The sequence below is a fragment of the Caretta caretta genome, chromosome 3 (assembly GCF_965140235.1).
Source record: "Caretta caretta isolate rCarCar2 chromosome 3, rCarCar1.hap1, whole genome shotgun sequence".
In the NCBI taxonomy this organism is placed as follows: Eukaryota; Metazoa; Chordata; order Testudines; family Cheloniidae; genus Caretta; species Caretta caretta.
In genome coordinates, this window is record NC_134208.1 from 15,838,096 (window position 1) to 15,858,979 (window position 20,884).

General features: G+C 43.2%; 1 protein-coding gene and 1 long non-coding RNA gene across 5 annotated transcripts; one reads left to right on the forward strand and one right to left on the reverse strand.

The window, feature by feature from the left end:
- Window positions 1-1,019: 1,019 nt before the first annotated feature.
- On the reverse strand, window positions 1,020-7,333 carry LOC125634660 (uncharacterized). Of its 2 annotated transcripts, none has more exons than XR_007355983.2 (4): window positions 7,206-7,333; window positions 6,326-6,405; window positions 3,141-3,509; window positions 1,020-1,843 (listed from the first exon to the last, which is right to left on the reverse strand). It is a non-coding gene; the product is annotated as an uncharacterized LOC125634660 (long non-coding RNA). The 2 variants fall into 2 exon arrangements; XR_012667545.1 differs by having other exon boundaries at window positions 3,141-3,512.
- Window positions 7,334-7,380: 47 nt separating this feature from the next.
- Window positions 7,381-19,917, forward strand: ENPP4 (ectonucleotide pyrophosphatase/phosphodiesterase 4). Of its 3 annotated transcripts, XR_012667544.1 has the most exons (5): window positions 7,381-7,521; window positions 12,597-13,467; window positions 14,605-14,775; window positions 15,982-16,617; window positions 17,113-18,192. XR_012667544.1 is itself a non-coding variant. In XM_075126372.1 (4 exons), exons 2-4 carry the CDS (start codon window positions 12,630-12,632, stop codon window positions 16,026-16,028), a joined length of 1,056 nt encoding a protein of 351 aa, XP_074982473.1. In that variant the 5' UTR covers window positions 7,381-7,521; window positions 12,597-12,629; the 3' UTR covers window positions 16,029-16,804. The 3 variants fall into 3 exon arrangements, 2 of the variants coding, with proteins under 2 accessions (XP_074982473.1, XP_048701643.1); XM_075126372.1 differs by lacking the exon at window positions 17,113-18,192 and having other exon boundaries at window positions 15,982-16,804; XM_048845686.2 differs by lacking the exon at window positions 15,982-16,617 and having other exon boundaries at window positions 7,385-7,521; window positions 18,099-19,917.
- Window positions 19,918-20,884: the final 967 nt, after the last annotated feature.

Sequence of the window (20,884 nt, forward strand, 5' to 3'; positions counted from 1 at the left end):
ACGTAGACGAAGCTTTCTTTGGACAACTAACAGAAGTTTCCAGATCACAGGCCCTAGTTCTCCTGGGGGTCTGACATCTGCTGAGAGAGCAATACAGCAGTGCACAGACAATCCAGGAAGTTTTTGGAGAGTGTTGGGGACAACTTCCTGGTGCAAGTGTTGGACAAACCAGCTGGGGGCCATGCTCTTAGAATCATACAATCATAGAATATCAGGGTTGGAAGGGACCTCAGGAGGTCATCTAGTCCAACCCCCTGCTCAAAAGCAGGACCCATACCCAATTAAATCATCCCAGCCAGGGCTTTGTCAAGCCTGACCTTAAAAACTTCTAAGGAAGGAGATTCCACCACCTCCCTAGGCAACGCATTCCAGTGTTTCACCACCCTCCTAGTGAAAAAGTTTTTCCTAATATCCAACCTAAACCTCCCCCACTGCAACTTGAGACTATTACTCCTTGTCCTGTCCTCTTCCACCACTGAGAATAGTCTAGAACCATCCTCTCTGGAACTACCTCTCAGGTAGTTGAAAGCGGCTATCAAATCCCCCCTCATTCTTCTCTTCTGCAGACTAAACAATCCCAGTTCCCTCAGCCTCTCCTCATAACTCATGTGTTCCAGACCCGTAATCATTTTTGTTGCCCTTCGCTGGACTCTCTCCAATTTATCCACATCCTTCTTGTAGTGTGGGGCCCAAAACTGGACACAGTACTCCAGATGAGGCCATCACTGTCGAATAGAGGGGGACGATCACGTCCCTCGATCTGCTCGCTATGCCCCTACTTATACATCCCAAAATGCCATTGGCCTTCTTGGCAACAAGGGCACACTGCTGGCTCATATCCAGCTTCTCATCCACTGTCACCCCTAGGTCCTTTTCCGCAGAACTGCTGCCTAGCCATTCGGTCCCTAGTCTGTAGCTGTGCATTGGGTTCTTCCGTCCTAAGTGCAGGACCCTGCACTTATCCTTATTGAACCTCATCAGATTTCTTTTGGCCCAATCCTCCAATTTGTCTAGGTCCCTCTGTATCCTATCCCTGCCCTCCAGCGTATCTACCACTCCTCCCAGTTTAGTATCATCCGCAAATTTGCTGAGAGTGCAATCCACACCATCCTCCAGATCATTTATGAAGATATTGAACAAAACCGGCCCCAGGACCGACGCCTGGGGCACTCCACTTGACACCGGCTGCCAACTAGACATGGAGCCATTGATCACTACCCGTTGAGCCCGACAATCTAGCCAACTTTCTACCCACCTTATAGTGCATTCATCCAGCCCATACTTCCTTAACTTGCTGGCAAGAATACTGTGGGAGACCGTGTCAAAAACTTTGCTAAAGTCAAGAAACAATACATCCACTGCTTTCCCTTCATCCACAGAACCAGTAATCTCGTCATAGAAGGCGATTAGATTAGTCAGGCATGACCTTCCCTTGGTGAATCCATGCTGACTGTTCCTGATCACTTTCCTCTTATGTAAGTGCTTCAGGATTGATTCTTTGAGGACCTGCTCCATGATTTTTCCGGGGACTGAAGTGAGGCTTACTGGCCTGTAGTTCCCAGGATCCTCCTTCTTCCCTTTTTTAAAGATTGGCACTACATTAGCCTTTTTCCAGTCATCCAGGACTTCCCCCGTTCACCACAAGTTTTCAAAGATAATGGCCAATGGCTCTGCAATCACAGCCGCCAGTTCCTTTAGCACTCTCGGATGCAACTCGTCCAGCCCCATGGACTTGTGCACGTCCAGTTTTTCTAAATAGTTCCTAACCACCTCTTTCTCCACAGAGGGCTGGCCATCTCTTCCCCATGTTGTGATGCCCAGCACAGCAGTCTGGGAGCTGACCCTGTTCGTGAAGACAGAGGCAAAAAAAGCATTGAGTACATTAGCTTTTTCCACATCCTCCGTCACTAGCTTGCCTCCCTCATTCATTAAGGGGCCCACACTTTCCTTGGCTTTCTTCTTGTTGCCAACATACCCGAAGAAACCCTTCTTGTTACTCTTAACATCTCTCGCTAGCTGCAGCTCCAGGTGCGATTTGGCCCTTCTAATTTCATTCCTACATGCCCGAGCAATATTTTTATACTCTTCCCTGGTCATACGTCCAACCTTTCACTTCTTGTAAGCTTCTTTTTTATGCTTAAGATCTGCTAGGATTTCACCGTTAAGCCAAGCTGGTCGCCTGCCATATTTACTATTCTTTCGACACATCGGGATGGTTTGTCCCTGTAACCACAACAGGGATTCCTTGAAATACAGCCAGCTCTCCTGGACTCCTTTCCCCTTCATGTTAGTTCCCCAGGGGATCCTACCCATCCGTTCCCTGAGGGAGTCGAAGTCTGCTTTCCTGAAGTCCAGGGTCCGTATCCTGCTGCTTACCTTTCTTCCCTGTGTCAGGATCCTGAACTCAACCAACTCATGGTCACTGCCTCCCAGATTCCCATCCACTTTTGCTTCCCCTACTAATTCTTCCCGGTTTGTGAGCAGCAGGTCAAGAAAAGCTCCCCCCCAGTTGGCTCCTCTAGCACTTGCACCAGGAAATTGTCCCCTACGCTTTCCAAAAACTTCCTGGATTGTCTATGCATCGCTGTACTGCTCTCCCAGCAGATATCAGGAAAATTAAAGTCACCCATGAGAACCAGGGCATGCGATCTAGTAGCTTCCGCGAGCTGCCGGAAGAAAGCCTCATCCACCTCATCTCCCTGGTCCGGTGGTCTATAGCAGACTCCCACCACTACATCACTCCTGTTGCTCACACTTCTAAACTTAATCCAGAGACACTCAGGTTTTTCTGCAGTATCGTACCGGAGCTCTGAGCAGTCATACTGCTCCCTTACATACAGTGCTACTCCCCCACCTTTTCGGCCCTGCCTGTCCTTCCTGAACAGTTTATAACCATCCATGACAGTACTCCAGTCATGTGAGTTATCCCACCAAGTCTCTGTTATTCCAATCACGTCATAATTCTTTGACATCACCAGGACCTCCAGTTCTCCCTGCTTGTTTCCAAGGCTTTGTGCATTCGTATATAAGCACTTGAGATAACCTGCTGATCGCCCCTCATTCTCAGTATGAGGCAGGAGCCCTCCCCTCACAGACATTCCTGCCTGTGCTTCCTCCCGGTATCCCGCTTTCCCACTTACCTCAGGGCTTTGGTCTCCTTCCCCCGGTGAACCTAGTTTAAAGCCCTCCTCACTAGGTTAGCCAGCCTGGTCGCAAAGATGCTCTTCCCTCTCTTCGTAAGGTGGAGCCCGTCTCTGCCCAGCACTCCTCCTTCATGGAACACCATCCCATGGTCAAAGAATCCAAAGCCTCTCTCCGACACCACCTGCGTAGCCATTCGTTGACTTCCACTATTCGACGGTCCCTACCCAGGCCTTTTCCTTCCACGGGGAGGATGGACGAGAACACCACCTGTGCCTCAAACTCCTTTATCCTTCTTCCCAGAGCCACGTAGTCCGCAGTGATCCACTCATTCTTGGCAGTATCATTGGCAGTATCATCTTCTTGACCTGCTGATCACAAAAAGGGAAAAATTGGTAGGGGAAGTAGACGTGGGTGGCAACCTGGGCAGCAGTGACCATGAGATGGTTGAGTTCAGGATCCTGACATAAGGAACAAAGGAGAGCAGCAGAATATGAACCCTGGACTTCAGAAAAGCAGACTTTGACTCCCTCAGGGAACTGACGGGCAGGATCCCTTGTGAGGCTAATATGATGGGGAAAAGGAGTCCAGGAGAGCTGGCTGTATTTTAAAGAAGCGATATTGAGGGCACAGGAACAAATCATCCCGATGTGCAGAAAGAAGAGCAAATATGGCAGGTGACCAGCTTCACTTAACAGAGAAAACTTCGGTGAGCTTAAACACAAAAAGGAAGCTTACAAGAAGTGGAAACTTGGAGACATGACTAGGAAGGAGTATAAAAATATTGCTTGAGCATGAAGGGGTGTAATCAGGAAGGCCAAAGGACAATTGGAGATGCAGCTAGCAAGGGATGTGAAGGTTAACAAAAAGGGTTTCTACAGGTACATTAACAACAAGGTGGTGGTCAGGGAAAGTGTGGGACTCTTACTGAATGGGGGAGGCAACCTACCGACAGAGGATGTGGAAAAAGCTGAAGTACTCAATGCTTTTTTTGCCTTGATCTTCACAGACAAGGTCAGCTCCCAGACAGATGCACGGGGCAGCACAGTATGGGGATGAGGTGAGCAGCCCGCAGTGGTGAAAGAACAGGTTAAGGACTATTTAGAAAAGCTGGACATACACAAGTCCATGAGGCTGGATGCAATGCATCCAAGGGTGCTGAGGGAGTTGGCTGATGTAATTGCAGAGCCATTGGCCATTATCTTTGAAAACTCATGGTGATCGGGGGAGATCCCAGATGAAAAAGGCAAATAAAGTGCCCATCTTTAAAAAAGGGAAGAAGGAGAATCTGGGGAACTACAGACCGGTCAGCCTCACCTCAGTCCGTGGAAAAATCATGGAGCATGTCCTCAAGGAATCCATTTTGAAGCACTTGGAGGAGAGGATGGTGATCAGGAACAGTCAACATGGATTCACTAAGGGCAAGTCACGCCTGACCAACCTGATTGCCTTCTATGATGAGATAACTGGCTCTATGGATAAAGGGAAAGTGGTAGACACGATAGATCTAGACTTTAGCAAAGCTTTTGATACAGTCTCCCACAGTATGCTTGCCAGCAAGTTAAAGAAGTATGGACTGGATGAATGGACTGTAAGGTGGAGAGAAAGCTGGCTAGATCATTGGGCTCAACAGGTAGCGATCAACAGCTCGCTGTCTAGTTGGCAGCCGGTATCAAGCAGTGTGCCCCAGGGGTCGGTTTTGTTCAACATCTTCATTAACGATCTGGATGATTGGATGGATTGCACCCTCAGGAAATTCGCGGAAGACACGAAGCTGGGGGGAAGAGGTAGGTATGCTGGAGAGTAGGGATAGGTTCCAGAGTGACTTAGACAAATTGTATTGAGCCAAAAGAAATCGGATGAGGTTCAACAAGGATAAGTGCAGAGTCCTGCACTTAGGGCAGAAGAATCCCATGCACTGCTACAGGCTGGGGACCGACTGGCTAAGCGGTAGTTTTGCAGAAAAGGACCTGGGGATTACAGGGGACAAGAAGCTGGATATGAGTCAACAGTTTGCCCTTGTTGCCAAGAAGGCTAACGGCATAGTGGGCTGCATTAGTAGGAGCATTGCCAGCAAATTGAGGGAGTGATTATTCCCCTCTATTAGGCACTGGTAAGGCCACATCTGGAGTACTGCATCCAGTTTTGGGCCTCCCACTACAGAAAGGATGTGGACAAATTGGAGAGAGTCCAGTGGAGGGCAACAAAAATGATTAGGGAAGCTGGGGCACGTGACTTATGAGTAGAGGCTGAGGGAACAGGGCTTATTTAGTCTGCAGAAGAGAGGCGCGAAGAAGGATTTGATAGCAGCCTTCAACTACCTGAAGTGGGATTCCAAAGAGGATGGAGCTAGGCTCTTTTCAGTGGTGGCAGATGACAGAACAAGGAGTAATGGTCTCAAGTTGCAGTGGGAGAGGTCTAGGTTGGATATTAGGAAAAACTATTTCACTAGGAGGGTGGTGAAGTACTGGACTGGGTTACCTAGGGAGATGGTGGAATCTCTATCCTTAGAGGTTTTTAAAGCCCGGCTTGACAAAGCCCTGGCTGGGATGATTTAGTTGGGGTTGGTCCTGCTTTGAGCAGGGGATTGGACTAGATCATGTCCTGAGGTCTCTTCCAATCCAAATCTTCTATGATTCTATGATTCATTGGACAGACCCACTATGGCTATTATTCTATGCATTCCAAGAAAAAGGGTGAATCAGAGTTGTGCTACTTCCTTTACAGATTTTCTCATAGCTTTCCTGTATAGTAGCAGTATACCCGGTCTACATTTCAAAATAACTCTTTGACAGAGAGGCAGGTCAACATAACCCACCATCCGCAGTGTATGCATAAAGCTCATAAAGGAAAAGGAAACAAGGTTTGAATTCACACAAGATTCATTGCGAATTTACCAGAGGCATGTATAATCTAAAGAAACTAAACCTCGCTGTTTACCTCTGCTGAAGAACAGTAGTTAGGCCGAAGATAGATGTGGCTCTGTTTCTCTATTTTCCATGATTAAATATCACATTAAAATAAGACTATTGAAGCTTCAATAAATTACCAGTTTATTCCCACTATAAACTGCTAAGGTACATTTCAATTTTCACTGTTTATACGTTCTGTTGGTCTGATTCTATCCTTGCACACACCAGTGTAAATCCAGAGTAACTCCATTGACTTCAGTAGAAATACTAACCTTTATTAGCCCTTCTTATATAGGCCTAGAACCTGAGGTACAGAGAAGCGCAACTTCTTGTCCCAAATCACACAGCAAGCCTGTGGCAGAGCAAGAAATAGAACCCTGAAGTCTTGACTCCCAGTTGGCTATTCTGGCTATTATTCACAGCTAGAAATAGACCCCAGGAGTCCCAGCACCTAGCCCCCTGGTCTGAAGATTCAAAAACACTCCCCCGTGTCCTTAGCAGCTTCTACGAAGAGATGTAGCAAAGGATGTTGGGGTGCATTTGTGCTGGAAGCAAGCAACTGAGCAGAAACAGGGCCCCATCCTTTCCTTTCAGTGTAAGAAAAAAGGAAGCTGGAGGAAGGATGGCTTGCCAAGCTGAATGCATAGGTGGCAGAGAGAGAAGCCATTGGGACAAGGAGGTACCCAATCGTGCCTTGACCTGCAGGAACCCACTAGCCTAGAGCTCACTCTGCTGACAAGGCCCATTTCACTTTGCAACAGCAATAAATCAGGTATATTGTGTCTCATGTAACAGCAGACAAGCGAGGAAACACAACACACACAAAACCCTGGCATCATAGCCCTCACTTATACCCTGCCATAGCTTCCCACTGAACCCCTCCTGGCACCACAGCTCTCACTTATACCCTGCCATAGCCTCCCGTTGAACCCCTCCTGGCATCACTTGCCCTGCCCTAGTTTCCTAGTGAAACCCCCACTGCACCTACTCCACAGCAGCTCGCTGCATCCGCCCCTCCCACTGAGCGCACAAGGCTTGTCCTTCTCCCCACAGCCCGACCCACGCCCCCACTTGCCTACTCCTCTCCCCCTCACCCCAGCGCTCTGCACGCGCCCGCCCGCCCGCCGCACAGCGCAGGTCCCTCTCTCGCACCTGCACCCTCTCTAGGAACCAAACAGCTCATTACATTGTCTTTCCGCTCCAGAACCCAGCAGGCCAATCAGATCACAGGCCAAGGGCGCTCTGACCAACCAGAGAGCCCCCGGCTCTCAATAATCCCCCCCCCCTTCCCCTCGCCTTTAGCCTCCAGTGCTGCGGTTCGGGTTTGGCAGTTGGGGCTGCCGTTGCAGGAGGAGAAGTGGTTTCAGTGCGCAGGCGCGAATGCTGCGTCCGTTTCTCGCCCTGTGAGGAAACCGCGCCGCAGCGAGCGAGCGAGCGATCTTCCGGCGCTGCCTGGGGACTTGGAGGGGTAAGTTGAGGCTCCCGGCTGTGGTAGGGGCGAGCTGGGGGGAGACTGCGCCCCCGCCCCCGGGGAGGTGTATGCAGAGGGGTTTCCCCCTCCCATCTTTTGACAGTAGGGTTGGATTTCCCCCCCATCCCATGTACTGTGCCCGCCCCGCCTGCCGGGCGAGACCCCACCTCATGGGTACCTGGTGGGGGAGTGTCGCCCTCTCCAAGGAGCCCAGCGCCCACCCCGAGTACCTGGCGAGTGAGGTGCACTTACCTCGTCCCCCCCGCGGGTTAGGTGCCTGGCAGGGCGCCCGCCCTTCCTTGCCTGCGGTGCCAGTTGTAGGCAACGCCCTTCACCGAGTCCCGGAGTGTCGCTGGGGGGGCAGGACATATCTGACAGGGGTTCAGTTTCAGCCCGCTGGTAGGGAGCTGCGTTGTGGTGGAAGATAAAGTGGTCCCTGTTCACTGTAGTGTGTAGTGGGGGCGCCGCTCTGGGACCCTTTAGAATGAAGGGTGTTAAATAAATGCCGTGTCTTCGGCAAAAGTGGCTGGAGACGATGGGGTCTGGATTTATTTTCAGCTAAGGAAATATGTTGGGTATAGAAAAGGGAAGCGTAGCGTGGCCACCTGAGTGAGCCGTTGCGGATGCAATCAATGTATTCCCGCTGATGCTTTTGTCAGCGGATGTCACATGGTGGTGCAAACCAGACATTGATACTTTCCCCCTCTCCCTGTATTTTTGTTTCTTTGCCTATGACAGCTGAGTAGTGTGCAAGATTTATAGATTCTGAAATTAGATTGAGAAAGTATTATGAAATAAGGTGGCAGAGTGAGAGGAGTACTAATTTTTTTTTTTTTGGAGTGTTGAGTCACAAGTAGCTTCCCTTATCCTTATATACCAGAGGAAACAGCATTCTTATGCCTGTCAGTTAGTTTAGATCCCAATTTTAGATTTTTTTTAAATGCAAAACTATTTTGATGTTTCAATGAGCATGGTGTTGGATTTAAACATTCCTCTGTAGTATTGTGACTTCAAATGCAATACGTTGTATGAATGGATGTTAACCAGGAAGTTAAACTGGCCAGTCTAGCGTCATTTTTCCAAATTGCATAACACACAATGAAAATATAGTGAAAAGTAAATTAGATTTTCATGGATTCCAGCATCACAAATGCCACCACTTGACCTTATTAACTGAGGTAGGGGGAATTGTTTTAACACCCATATTCTCTGTAAAGGCAATCCTAAACATTTGGACTCTAAAATTTAACTACAGTTCTAAACTGCTTATTTAAAGAATAGTCAACACTTTGTAGCCTATTCCTGTGAAATGACCGTTGAATGGAAAACCAGGTTATAACAGGTATACATAGGGTGACCAGATGTCCCAACTTTTCACCCTTGCTATCTGGTCACCCTAGGTATACATAGCCACAATGTGAATTGAAATATTTATCAAATACTTATCTCTTATTATAATTAGAGGTAAAAGGTCAAATGTAGACCAAAAGCCTAAGAAAGGTTTTAGAAAATCTGCCTGTGGCATTTTTAAGGTGACTCTTACCATGGTATCTAAGGATTTTTGTATTAGGAATTTTTGCACCAAGGTAACTATAGTAGTCCATAACCTCCCATCTAGACAAGCTATTGGCCTTGATCTGCTAGCAAAGGCTGTTGCCATAAAGAATTTATGAAGACAGGCTGAAATTCTACTCTTGGATGCACCAGCTGTAGACTTTTTAATCAGGGGTTGCAAGAGCTTTAGTTTTGGGTCTCTGTGAAGGGGTGGGTGTTTCACTATATATTTTATATATATTATACACAGAGTTCCTCCTCTACCTTGGTGGGTCCTGCACTTATTGGCAGATTTTGCTTGCCTCAAATATTCGTGGCAGCCCTCAGTTTGGCCACTTTCTTGGCTCAAATCTGCTGTTCACTCAGAGAACCTCCTCACTGGCCAGCATGGGGGGGGGGGGGAACCCAATCCCTGCAGTGTCTGCTGATCCACCATGTGGGTCAGGGACCAGTTTAGAGACCTTCACCTCTGGTGGAAGCTCCTGTGTTAGGTCAGGAGTTGGGAGGTCTGGGGGAAACCCGGGCCCACCCGCTACCCCAGGTTCCAGCCCAGGGCCCTGTGGACTGCAGCTGTCTAGAGTGCCTTCTGGAACAGCTACACAACAGCTACAATTCCCTGGGCTACTTCCCCTTGGCCTCCTCCCAACACCTTCTTTGTCCTCACCACAGGACCTTCCTCCTGATGTCTGTTAACGCTTGTATTCCTCAGTCCTCCAAACATCACATCCTCTCACTCCCAGCTCCTTACGCACACACCTCACTAACTAGAGTGACAGCCTTTTTAAACCAGGTGTCCTGATTAGCCTTAATTCTGGCAGCTTCCCAATTGGCTACAGGTGTCCTAATTAGCCTGCCTGTCTTAATTAGCTCTAGAAAGTTCCTGAGTGTTCTGGAATAGTCCCTGTTATCTTACCCAGGGGAAAGGGACCTGCTTAACTTGGAACTAGTGTATCTACCTTCGACCACTCTTGTAGCCATCTGGCCTGACCCTGTCACAATAAAAATATAGTTTTGTCAAACTTCTTGTTCAGACAGAACCCACTTTCGGTCAAGGATTTGGATTGAAATTATGGCTCCTTAAATGTCAACATATATATATTCCACTGTGATAATTAGTGCACCCACCTTTCATTACACTACACACAATTCATGAATTATTAAAAAACTAAAAGGGGGGGGGAATGTCATTTTTCAAGGCTTATGTTTCTGTCTGTATAGTAGCAACACCTATTATATAGGTGGCTAAACACTTTCCATTATAACCCCCTGTCTTCAATTGCTTATTCCTTTTGGCAAACTGTTTGGGCTGAAATTTTTCATGCTTGATCTCTGCCTCAGGCTGAATTAATTTTTTACCAAAAAAAAAGCTTCAACAAAGATCTTTAAACTAAGGGGAAAATAGGCCGCTTTAACAAAGTTAAGCCATCTCTTAGAATTTTAAGAGCACCGGTACCTCAGGGTTTGAAATGGATACTTGAAACTTGGCAGGGGAAATAGTTCAATTGTGAAGGAGGTACCATTTGCTGCCCCTGATTTGGCTAAACTACAAAACACAGGAAAACTGTCTCTTGCACATGTACAGTAGAGTTTGTCACACACATGCTGTTGAAATTAATCTTCAAGCAATATTGCTCGACTTGCCTGCGCTTCAGGATTATGTCCTCTGATGATATTCTAGGAGGATTTGTGCAACCTGGAACTTCACATCATGTTTTTTAGCAATTTATTAGGCAATCTTAGTCATTCCTTCACAGTCCTCATGCTAAATTGCAGCACATCCTCTCTGCTCCAGGCCAATCTCTGCCTGTTAGGTAACTTTATAAAACATGCTTTCAGAATTTGCATTCCTGTTTTCTAGATTAATGAATTTTCCACCAATGATGATAGCTACAGCATGAAGTTACTACTCTAAATTCTCTTTTTGAAAAAACTGACTTGTAAAGAACATACTTTCGGTCTGGTATAGTAGTGGGTAGCAGTCCAAGTGCTAGCTTTGACAAACAAAGAACTCCTGGTCAGTTTGGCAGTGTTAGCTGTGCAGCAGTCAAGGACTTGTCCATAAATTAGTTTTTGGCAAGCTAGCGTTCAAATCTACCTAGCGCTAGCCTGCTGCAGACTAACTGTCTGTGACCCCTACTGATGTGTATTAACAATTCATTAATGTGCTTTGATCTGGCTCTGTTTTCAAAGGGGACTAGATCAAAGTGCATTAGTAAACTGTTAGTGGACATCAGCGGGGTTCACACAGACAGTCCATAGATTGACACCCCATCTTGCCACAAATTAAATGTCTGTTTCTCAGGAAGTTCCCACTCAGCCTTCTTTTCTCAAAACTAAATATTCCCAGTTTTTTACCTTTCCCCATAGGTCGTCTTTTCTAAACCTTTTATCAGTTACATTGCTCTTTTGACTCTCTGCAGTTTTTGCAATGCCCAAAGCTGGACACGGTACTACTCCAATGGAGGCCTCAAGTGCCGAGTGAAGTAATTGTCCTACTTTACTTGTCATGCATATGATACTCCTGTTAATACACCCCAGAACGATATTGGCCTATTTCTCAAGTGCCTCAAATTGTTGGCTCATACTCAATTTGTGATCCACTATAACCCCCAGATCCTTGCAGTACTACTGCGTAGCCTGTTATTCCCCATTGTGTGTTTCTGCATTTTACTTTTGTTAATAATTGTAGTACTTGTCGATTTGAGACAAATTTTCTAATTTGTCAAGGTCCTTTTGGAGTCTAATTCTGTCCTCCAAAGTGCTAGCAACCCCTCCCAACTTGGTGGTGTCTGCACATTTTAAAACCACACTCTCCGTTCCATTATCCAGGTCACTAATGATAATATTGAATAGTAATGGACCCAGAATGGATGCCTGCAGAACCCCACTAGAGATATTCTCCCATTTTGACAATGAGTCATTGATAATGACTCTTTGAGTACAGTCTTTCAATGAGTTGTGCACCCACAATATAGTAACTTCATTAGTAGACCACGTTTCCAGAGTTTGGTTATGAGAATGTGAGAGGAGAAAGTCAAAGCCTTACTAAAATCAAGATATATCACATCTACTGCTTATCCATATTCACTAGGCCAGTAACCATGTCAAAGAAGGAAATTAGGTTGGTTTGGCATGATTTTTGTTATTGACCAATCCATTGCTGTATCATCCTCTAGATGGTTACAAAATGATTGTTTAATAACATGTTCCACTATCTTTACAAGTGTCAAAGTTAGGATGACTAGTCTATAATTAATAGAATTTATGAAGTGAAAAGTTAAATTGCTCATGTGTTTACCTAAACAACTAGGGCCCAGTTCTGCTGCTATTGATGTCAATGGAAATTTTACCATTGACTTCAGTGAATCCAAGATTGGGCCAATAGTGATTTCACAGTTAAAACCCTCTCTGGAAAGATATGTGAAAAATTTTAAATATTTAATATAGCTATCTAAGCCATCTCCAGTGTAACACATATTTTAGACTGCATGTATAATAAAACCTTTTTAATTTTTCAGGTACATCCGATTGGCTGCTGGGAACACTTTGAAATGTTGTCTGCAATGAAATTAATATTAACACTCTTTCTTTCTGGAATTGTAGCCTGTTATGGTGGAAATGCTAACGATGATTCAATACACAAGTTACTCCTGGTGTCCTTTGATGGTTTCAGGGCTGACTATCTGCAAAACTATAGACTTCCTCATCTCCAAAAGTTTATTGAGGATGGTGTGTTGGTAGAACATGTTACAAATGCTTTTATCACAAAAACTTTCCCAAACCATTACAGCATAGTGACAGGCTTATATGAAGAAAGCCATGGCATTGTGGCTAACACAATGTATGAAGAAGATACAAAGAAGACATTTTCGGAGTTTAATGATACAGATCCTTTCTGGTGGAATGAGGCAACTCCTATTTGGGTGACAAATCAGCAGCAAGAGAATAGAAGAAGTGCTGCTGCAATGTGGCCTGGTACTGATGTAAAAATTAACAACACAATACCTCATTTTTTTATGAAGTATAATAATTCAGTAACATTTGAAGAGAGAATGGAGCACATTACTATGTGGCTGAACAACTCTAACCCACCAGTTACTTTTGCTACGCTCTATTGGGAAGAACCAGATGCAAGTGGGCATGTATATGGACCAGGAGATAAAGAAAACATGAGAAGAGTGTTAGAACAAGTGGATAACCACATTGGTTCACTTATTTATAAACTCAAGGCATTGGGATTGTGGGAGAACATTAATGTCATAATTACAAGTGATCATGGAATGACTCAGTGTTTCCCGGACAAGCTGATTAGACTGGACAACTGCATTGGCCGTGGTAACTACACTCTGGTAGACAAGACGCCAGTTGCTGCAATACTACCAAGAAATAGTATGTATATTTTTTTCAGTTGTATACTGAGAAAGTGTTAAACTTTGTCTCCTTTCTTGCTGGAAATTTCCCATTGTGTATTATTCACAGGAGTTGGGAAGACAATCCAGTTCATGTTGCATTATTTAGACAGAAAATAATGGATGAATGAATACATTAAATTAGGGGTATCTAGTTACTTAAAAATAACTGGGCTCTGGTAATGAAGAGCACATGTTGAATAGCTAATATTTACCCTGCATGCTGTGTACTTTTGGATGTTAATGAGTGCTCTGGAGTGGTTTATTCTAAAGTAGTTGTGGTGGATTCTCCATCACTGAAAAATTTTAAATCAAGGTATGCTCTCAGAATTACTTTGGGGAAGTTCTATGGCCTGTGTTATAGGGGAGATCAGACTAGGTGATCAATGGTCTCTTCTGGCCTTGGAATCCCTTCATGCCTTTCCTCCTTTTGCTCACCCTGTCAGTTACTCAGTTATATCACAATAACGAGCACCGTGGGATAACTTCACTGGGGATTGAAAATTATACTGATCTGAATTTTAGGTCTTTAGAACTTGTTTTATATTTATTATATTTTGCCTCTTTCATCCCACTTCAATTACAACCTGATTTCATGGGTCAAGTCTTAAACTGATAGAGCTAAAACCAATGCTATATGAAAGCTGGAATCCCTCCCCAATGTCATTTTAGGGTCATGACTGCAGATAAGCACTTATTGTTGACTATCAAAATTAGGCCGGAACTGATGTGGCTGATGAAAAATGATCAGAAAAACCTGACTGACTTTAATGCAGGGTTCACTTTATATTCTAAGAAACTGGATTTTTTTTCCCCTGTGATTATTGAATGTTAAAGAAGAAATTATATTTGTATCTCAACTTTCATTCTCTCCACAACAAAATCTGAGAAGCCATTAGAGCTTTGAAGGAGAACAGTTACAGCAGAAACAAATGATGACGCCAACACTGATTACCTCAGTAACCAATCGGGTACCTAAGTGACACCCCCTCTCATGTAGCTTTAAAAAAATTATTTAAAAGTTGTATTAAGTGTGCTTATGGATAACAGTAAATGGACAAAACTACATAGATAACTGAATAGTTGCTGTTTCTTATGCTGTCTGTTTTCTTTGCAGACAAAACATATGTATATAACTTACTGAAAAACTGCAGCACTTCCATGAAGGTGTATCTTAAAGAAGAGATTCCAGACAGATTTCATTACCATCACAATAAGCGCATTCAACCCATAATTCTGGTTGCAGATGAGGGCTGGACAATTGTACAAAGTGGGTCATTTAGAAAATGTAAGTATTTTCATCCTTCATGCTCCTGGTGGCTTATATTGTTGAACTCTTTTTTTTTTATTTCTATTGTTGGGATCCTCAGGTACTACTATCAGTGATGAGTAAAATAGAGAACCCATGCATATTACAAAAACCCATAAGCAATGGGTTACCCAAAATTACAGGCAAATAAAACAAATAGGAAGGGTTTAGGAGTACAAAGTTATACCACCACCAAGTTTGTATGCATAAATCAGCAATAACAATGGTCACAGTAGCCATGAGTTACAATAAAGAATTTAGACCAGTATGTTGAGCAGTAAAGTCAGATGTAGTGAAAGCAAAGTGTCTGTGTTCTGTATATTTGAGTAACCAAAAAAAAAGAAAATATAAGCTTGCTGCTGCTGCAAAAAGTTCTGTCTTAAGTCATATGTAGTACATTTCATGATAATACTTAGTGCTCTGGAACTTTGCCACCACCACCACCTATCTCCTTGATGAATCTGACTGTAACAAGTGGTTGTAGAGAATAACTTAACTTAAAATTGGTCATCTGCACTGCCACCACATTCCCAGTTTCATCCATATTGTTGCATAGGATATAAAGCTGTCCTGTACTCTTTCATGTTGGAGGTGACAGTATATTATCAGTAAAAGGTGTGAATCCCTTCTAAAGGGGAACCCAACAGCTCAGAGCTGACTGAGTCTAGGAAAGAGGGTGTCTGGCTCACCAGACAGCCAAAAACTATGCACTTAACTACAGTAGATATGAATGTTTTACCATGTATACCTTCAAGTACACAATTAGCAGCTTAATGGAGCAGTGAATGGATAGTCTCAAATTTTTCTAATGTTGCTTGGTTTTTCTACTAATACCACTGCCACCATTCCAGTTTCTAGCAATATAGTGAGGGAACTTTGAAGGGGCCTTTTCCTACAGAACAAATGAGTGCATAGAAGCAAAAGATAAGTTTAGCTTAAACAATAGCAAGTAACTTATGATTTATTCCAACACTGACATCACAAAACTGCTAAACAAAATCATCTTACTGGAGAGACTCACTGGATCGTGAGAGCATGTAAATTACAAAATCCCATATCAAAATCCTGAATTGATTGATTTGATGCTGTCAAAAATGCACTTTGGACAAACTGCCACCGAGAGTTGGATATATACAGGATATTTGCAAAGGCCCTGTCTGATGTGTGATTTGTTGAGTTACTCAGATCATGAAGAAACCTTGGATGAGGACTCTAGTGTGTACCGGAACTGAATCTATCAAAGATAATGTGCTGCAAACTTTTAGAACTGACTAGTCACAATAAGCAGCTAAGTGTTGTTTTTTTTTATATCCATACATGTATAATATGAGAAGAAACCCCATATGTGTTGTGATCTGTTTTGCTGACCTATCCCATAGGTTTCAGTGTTAGTGCTATTTCGAACTCTTTCTATATATCTAGTCTTTTGAATGGTCAGTCATAAAAGAATATTCTAAAGACTTTTCTTAAGTCAGTGGTTCTCAGTCTTTTTCATTTTGTGGACCCCTTTTGGAAATTTTCAAATGGAAGCACAGACCTCTTTGGAAATGTCTCTATAGCTGAATTCTGTTCAGTTTTCAGTCAGTCTTTCACGTACATCTTAAGACAGTCCACAGGTTGAAGACCATTGCCCTAAGTATTCAACAATCAATGTTGTTCCTATAATTTATAAGGGGCTTAGGAAGACAAACTCGTCAGGAGTGTCTTCTAGAGAAGAAGCTAGAAGTGGCTGAACAAACAATTTTTAAATTGCCCTCTAGAGAATCCCAATAACTTGTTCTATGACCATGGAAAGAAACAATGTAGTTAATGTGAAAACAGGTTTCAGAGGAACAGCCGTGTTAGTCTGTATTCGCAAAAAGAAAAGGAGTACTTGTGGCACCTTAGACTAACCAATTTATTTGAGCATGAGCTTTCGTGAGCCACAGCTCACTTCATCAGATGTGTACCGTGGAAACTGCAGCAGACTTTATATACACACAGAGAATATGAAACAATACCTCCTCCCACCCCACTGTCCTGCTGGTAATAGCTTATCTAAAGTGATCAACAGGTGGGCCATTTCCAGCACAAATCCAGGTTTTCTCACCCTCCACCCCCCCACACAAATTCACTCTCCTGCTGGTGCTAGCCCATCCAAAGTGACAACTCTTTACATAATCAAGTCGGGCTATTTCCTGCATAGATCCAGGTTTTCTCACTTCCCCCCCCACCCCCATACACACACAAACTCACTCTCCTGCTGGTAATAGCTCATCTAAACTGACCACTCTCCAAGTTTAAATCCAAGTTAAACCAGTTAAAATGTGAAAACAGTAACCTTTGTGTTGGCATCTTATACAAGTTTAAAGCAAATACAAAAGTGGCTCTAGAATAGTTGCTATAAACCCCCCCCTACTATTCCCTGCTGCTAGAGTGATCAGCAGATAAAGGCCAAATTGAAGAGTGCTTCTACTCTGCATCCTAAAACTCTTCAAATTCTGAGCCTGGCAGACTACTAGAGAGGGGTTCCAGGTGCACAAAAGAGGCCTGCTGTTGGTCCTGAAGAGTTCAGTCCATGAACCAACTGCATGAGTGACCAAGTAAAGTATAGCTGTACACAGGGAAGATGTTTGGTTTCCAGAGCACTTAGCAACAAGTTTCTTTTATAGGAGACCTGTTTGCATTCTAAATGTCCTATTCTGGAGTTTGTTTATGCTAGAGAAACAAACAAGATTGTTTACTGTTAACCAAAAATCCCTTACCCTACTGCAGTTTCACACTGCTAGAATCCTAAAAGTTAGATCTACAATATTTGTCTTAAATGGATTTTTTTGCTGCAATGATTGGTTTTTAAAAACCACAAATTTGCTGCATGTTCTGTATATGAACTAGAGGTTAAAGCGCCTGTTAAAACTTCTGCTGTATCACTGTGAATTAGTACATTTACGTACCTTGACCACTCTTTTAAAAACAAATCTGGCTACAAACCTATCCTATCCTAGACCACGATGATAAATACTTTCATAATCCAGATCTCTTGCTTGGATTCACATTTCTGGGGGGAATATGGAGGTTATGCTCTAATAAAAAGAAACTTCAGCAAAGTGCCCTGTTAATATTTTAATAGCAAAGTTTCCTACTTAAAAATTCTTGTGGCTTTCAAGCATTAGTAGAAGTGTTGCATTACTTTATTATTCCTCCCTTTTTTTAGGAATAGACGTGTTAATATCATAGCTAACAAAGTCTGTAAGCAACTTAATTTCTGTTAGTTTACAACATTAATTTTATATTTGTTTATTAACTTTGCATTTCTCCTTTAGTAGGTGACCACGGCTATGACAATGCTCTCCCAAGCATGCATCCGTTCCTGGCTGCTCATGGTCCTGCTTTTCACAAAGGCTACAAGCAGAACACAATTAATAATGTTGATATCTACCCAATGATGTGTCACATCCTCAGACTAAAACCTCAGCCCAATAATGGAACCTTCAGCAACACCAAGTGCTTGTTAGTTGACCAGTGGTGCATAAATCTCCCCGAAGCAATTGGAATAGTTGTTGGTGTCCTCCTTGTGTTAACTACTCTGACCTGCCTTATAATAATCATGAAGAATAGAGTGTCCTCTCCCCGTCCATTCTCCCGACTTCAGCTACAAGAGGATGACGATCCCTTAATTGGATAGCAGATGTAGGAAGTCCTAACCTCACTACTTACTTCCAGACCCTAATATCTATGTATAGTATGAAGCACTTTAAACAGTACTCCATTTAAAATTGCCTAAGATGTACAGACAAAAATCTGTTGAACTGTTTGCCTCTGCACCTTGACTAACAATTCAATAGCACAAGATTTACAAAAATCTACACTGAAAGGATCCTGTTGCCGACTGCAAAAGGCATTTAACAAGACAAAGATGTTTTGCATTTGGGCATTTACACACTTGTAAAATTATAAACTAGCTAGGCTAGGAGTCTGATCTCTAACACTTGTAAATGAAACATACTGCATTTGCTATTAAAATTAATAGCAGTGATTTCTTTACAATTCTTGCACTCATGTATCAGTTGGAAAACTCTGTCCTGGGTCTTAAACTTTAAGACCAGTGGTTCTCTGGCTGGTGTATAGTGATTGTTCTCAGAAACAGGGATTCCAATTTCTTGTAGCTAAATAAACCAGCAGTAGAAATTCCACACTAGTGGCAGTTCTCCCCTGCAACTATTATAAGGCAAGTTGTACAATGTTCCTAGTTTAACTAGGAGGTGGTGTAGTCTAAAGTACAGGAATGGGTTGATGGATATCAAGTTCTTGTCCTACTTCTGACTGACTTTCTGCATGGCCTTGTGCAAGTCAGTTGACTTCTCTACCATAGTTTCCTCAGCTACAGAACTGGCATAACACTTAGTTACCTTGCAGAAATGACTTAAGAATGAGTTTGTTTGTGAAATGTTTTTGCAATTCTCAGGTGGAGGTCTTGAAGTACAAAGTACTATTAAAGAAGAATATGAAACATTTCTCAGATACACCCCTACTTACCTACATGCACTCTTTCATATACACTTGAAAAAAAATGTGGGATTTTTTCTTTAAATGGGCCCCTCACTTCAGGGTTCAAAGCTTTCTCTGGTTAAAACATGATTGTAATAACACATGAAGAAAAACTTAGTGCTTAGGTAAGGATATGAAAAAACAATGGACTTTATCTTAGGAGGATGGTACCTTTTGGGATCTAAATCTATTAACAACTTTTAAAGTACCGTTGGTTTACAACGGAATTATCTGAAAACCCCTGAAACTATTAGTGATGTGGTATGACTTGCTATATGCCACGTTACTCCCAAGCTACTGATCAGTGTTTGAAGAAAGAGCTCAAAGTACTGCATGTTGCTCTTGAGTATCAGCAAGGCACCATTCAAGAGTGGCATCGGCAGCTCTAAAGGGAGCTGCATCAAGTTTTCCAAGGGGTAGAAAGAATGGAAAATAAAGGGAATCAGTCATCTTTGTGTGCGTGTAATGTGCTTAAGATCAGACTATTTTTAAATGGCTAGTGCCTTAACTTAGTGAAATATTTATATTTTGATTGTATGGCTTTAGTTTCTGTGAAAACATTTTGCATATGTAAAATAAATTTTAGTGTCTTAATTTTTCTTGAACTTTTTTTCTAAGCAAAAAACATGGCATATTGTTCATCCTTTTGGAACTGAGAGCTTTTGCTGTTAGGGCATATGATAGCATTTCACAGTTAGTGCAGACTATGATCTTTATCACCAAAAGAGGCTAATACATCTAAAAAAAAATCCAAACTGCAAATGGATGTGCAGGGAGAAGAGGCACACATCAGATGCTGGTCTGGCCTAGGAACAGGAAGGGCTCAGGCTGGTGAGGGTGGGTGTGAGCTTGAAGAGCCCAGGTACTGAGTAGCCATCAATGCATCCCTACTGCTAGAGAAGGCAGGGTTCTCCACTGTCCTTAAAGAAGCAGCTGATGCCAGTTTTAGCCAGTAATGTGTATAGAAGATCCCAATTTTGAGAAGGTTGCAGCAGATCTAAGCTGGCTATTTGAGTCCTCACACTTCCTAGATCCTCATTAATTGGTTTTAGACATGGGTTTGGGGTAAAAACTGCATTAAACTTTTTTTAAAAAATGTCAGCTTCTTTTGGCACAGTAGGATTGGATAGAGTTGCCCTTGAGTGCTGTGGGATCTGGTTACCTAGAGAATAGCTTCTTGCCCCAGCCCCTATGCCATAGATAAGACCAGTAGAGATGTCTAAAACTAAAGCTACCTTCCCACACCTGGGGGGGGGGGCGCAGGGGTGTGCTGTGGTAGCACCTTCTCCATCAGACATCCTGTTTCTGGAATTAGTTTCACTTCTAGCACTAGATGCTATAAAACCACATCTTTTTGTACTAAGTATTGAAGAGTATATTTCACAATGGGATTTGAGATGATCATGACCTCTAAGCTTGAGTATTAACTGGAAATCTGATGCATCTGAATTATGCTTAAAATCTTAAATATTAGGGGAAGGGATAGAACTGGGGATACCCTATACGAAGCAGAATAAAGGAAGAATTAAACAGTCATTGTTTGTGGCTTCTAGTGCTTCAA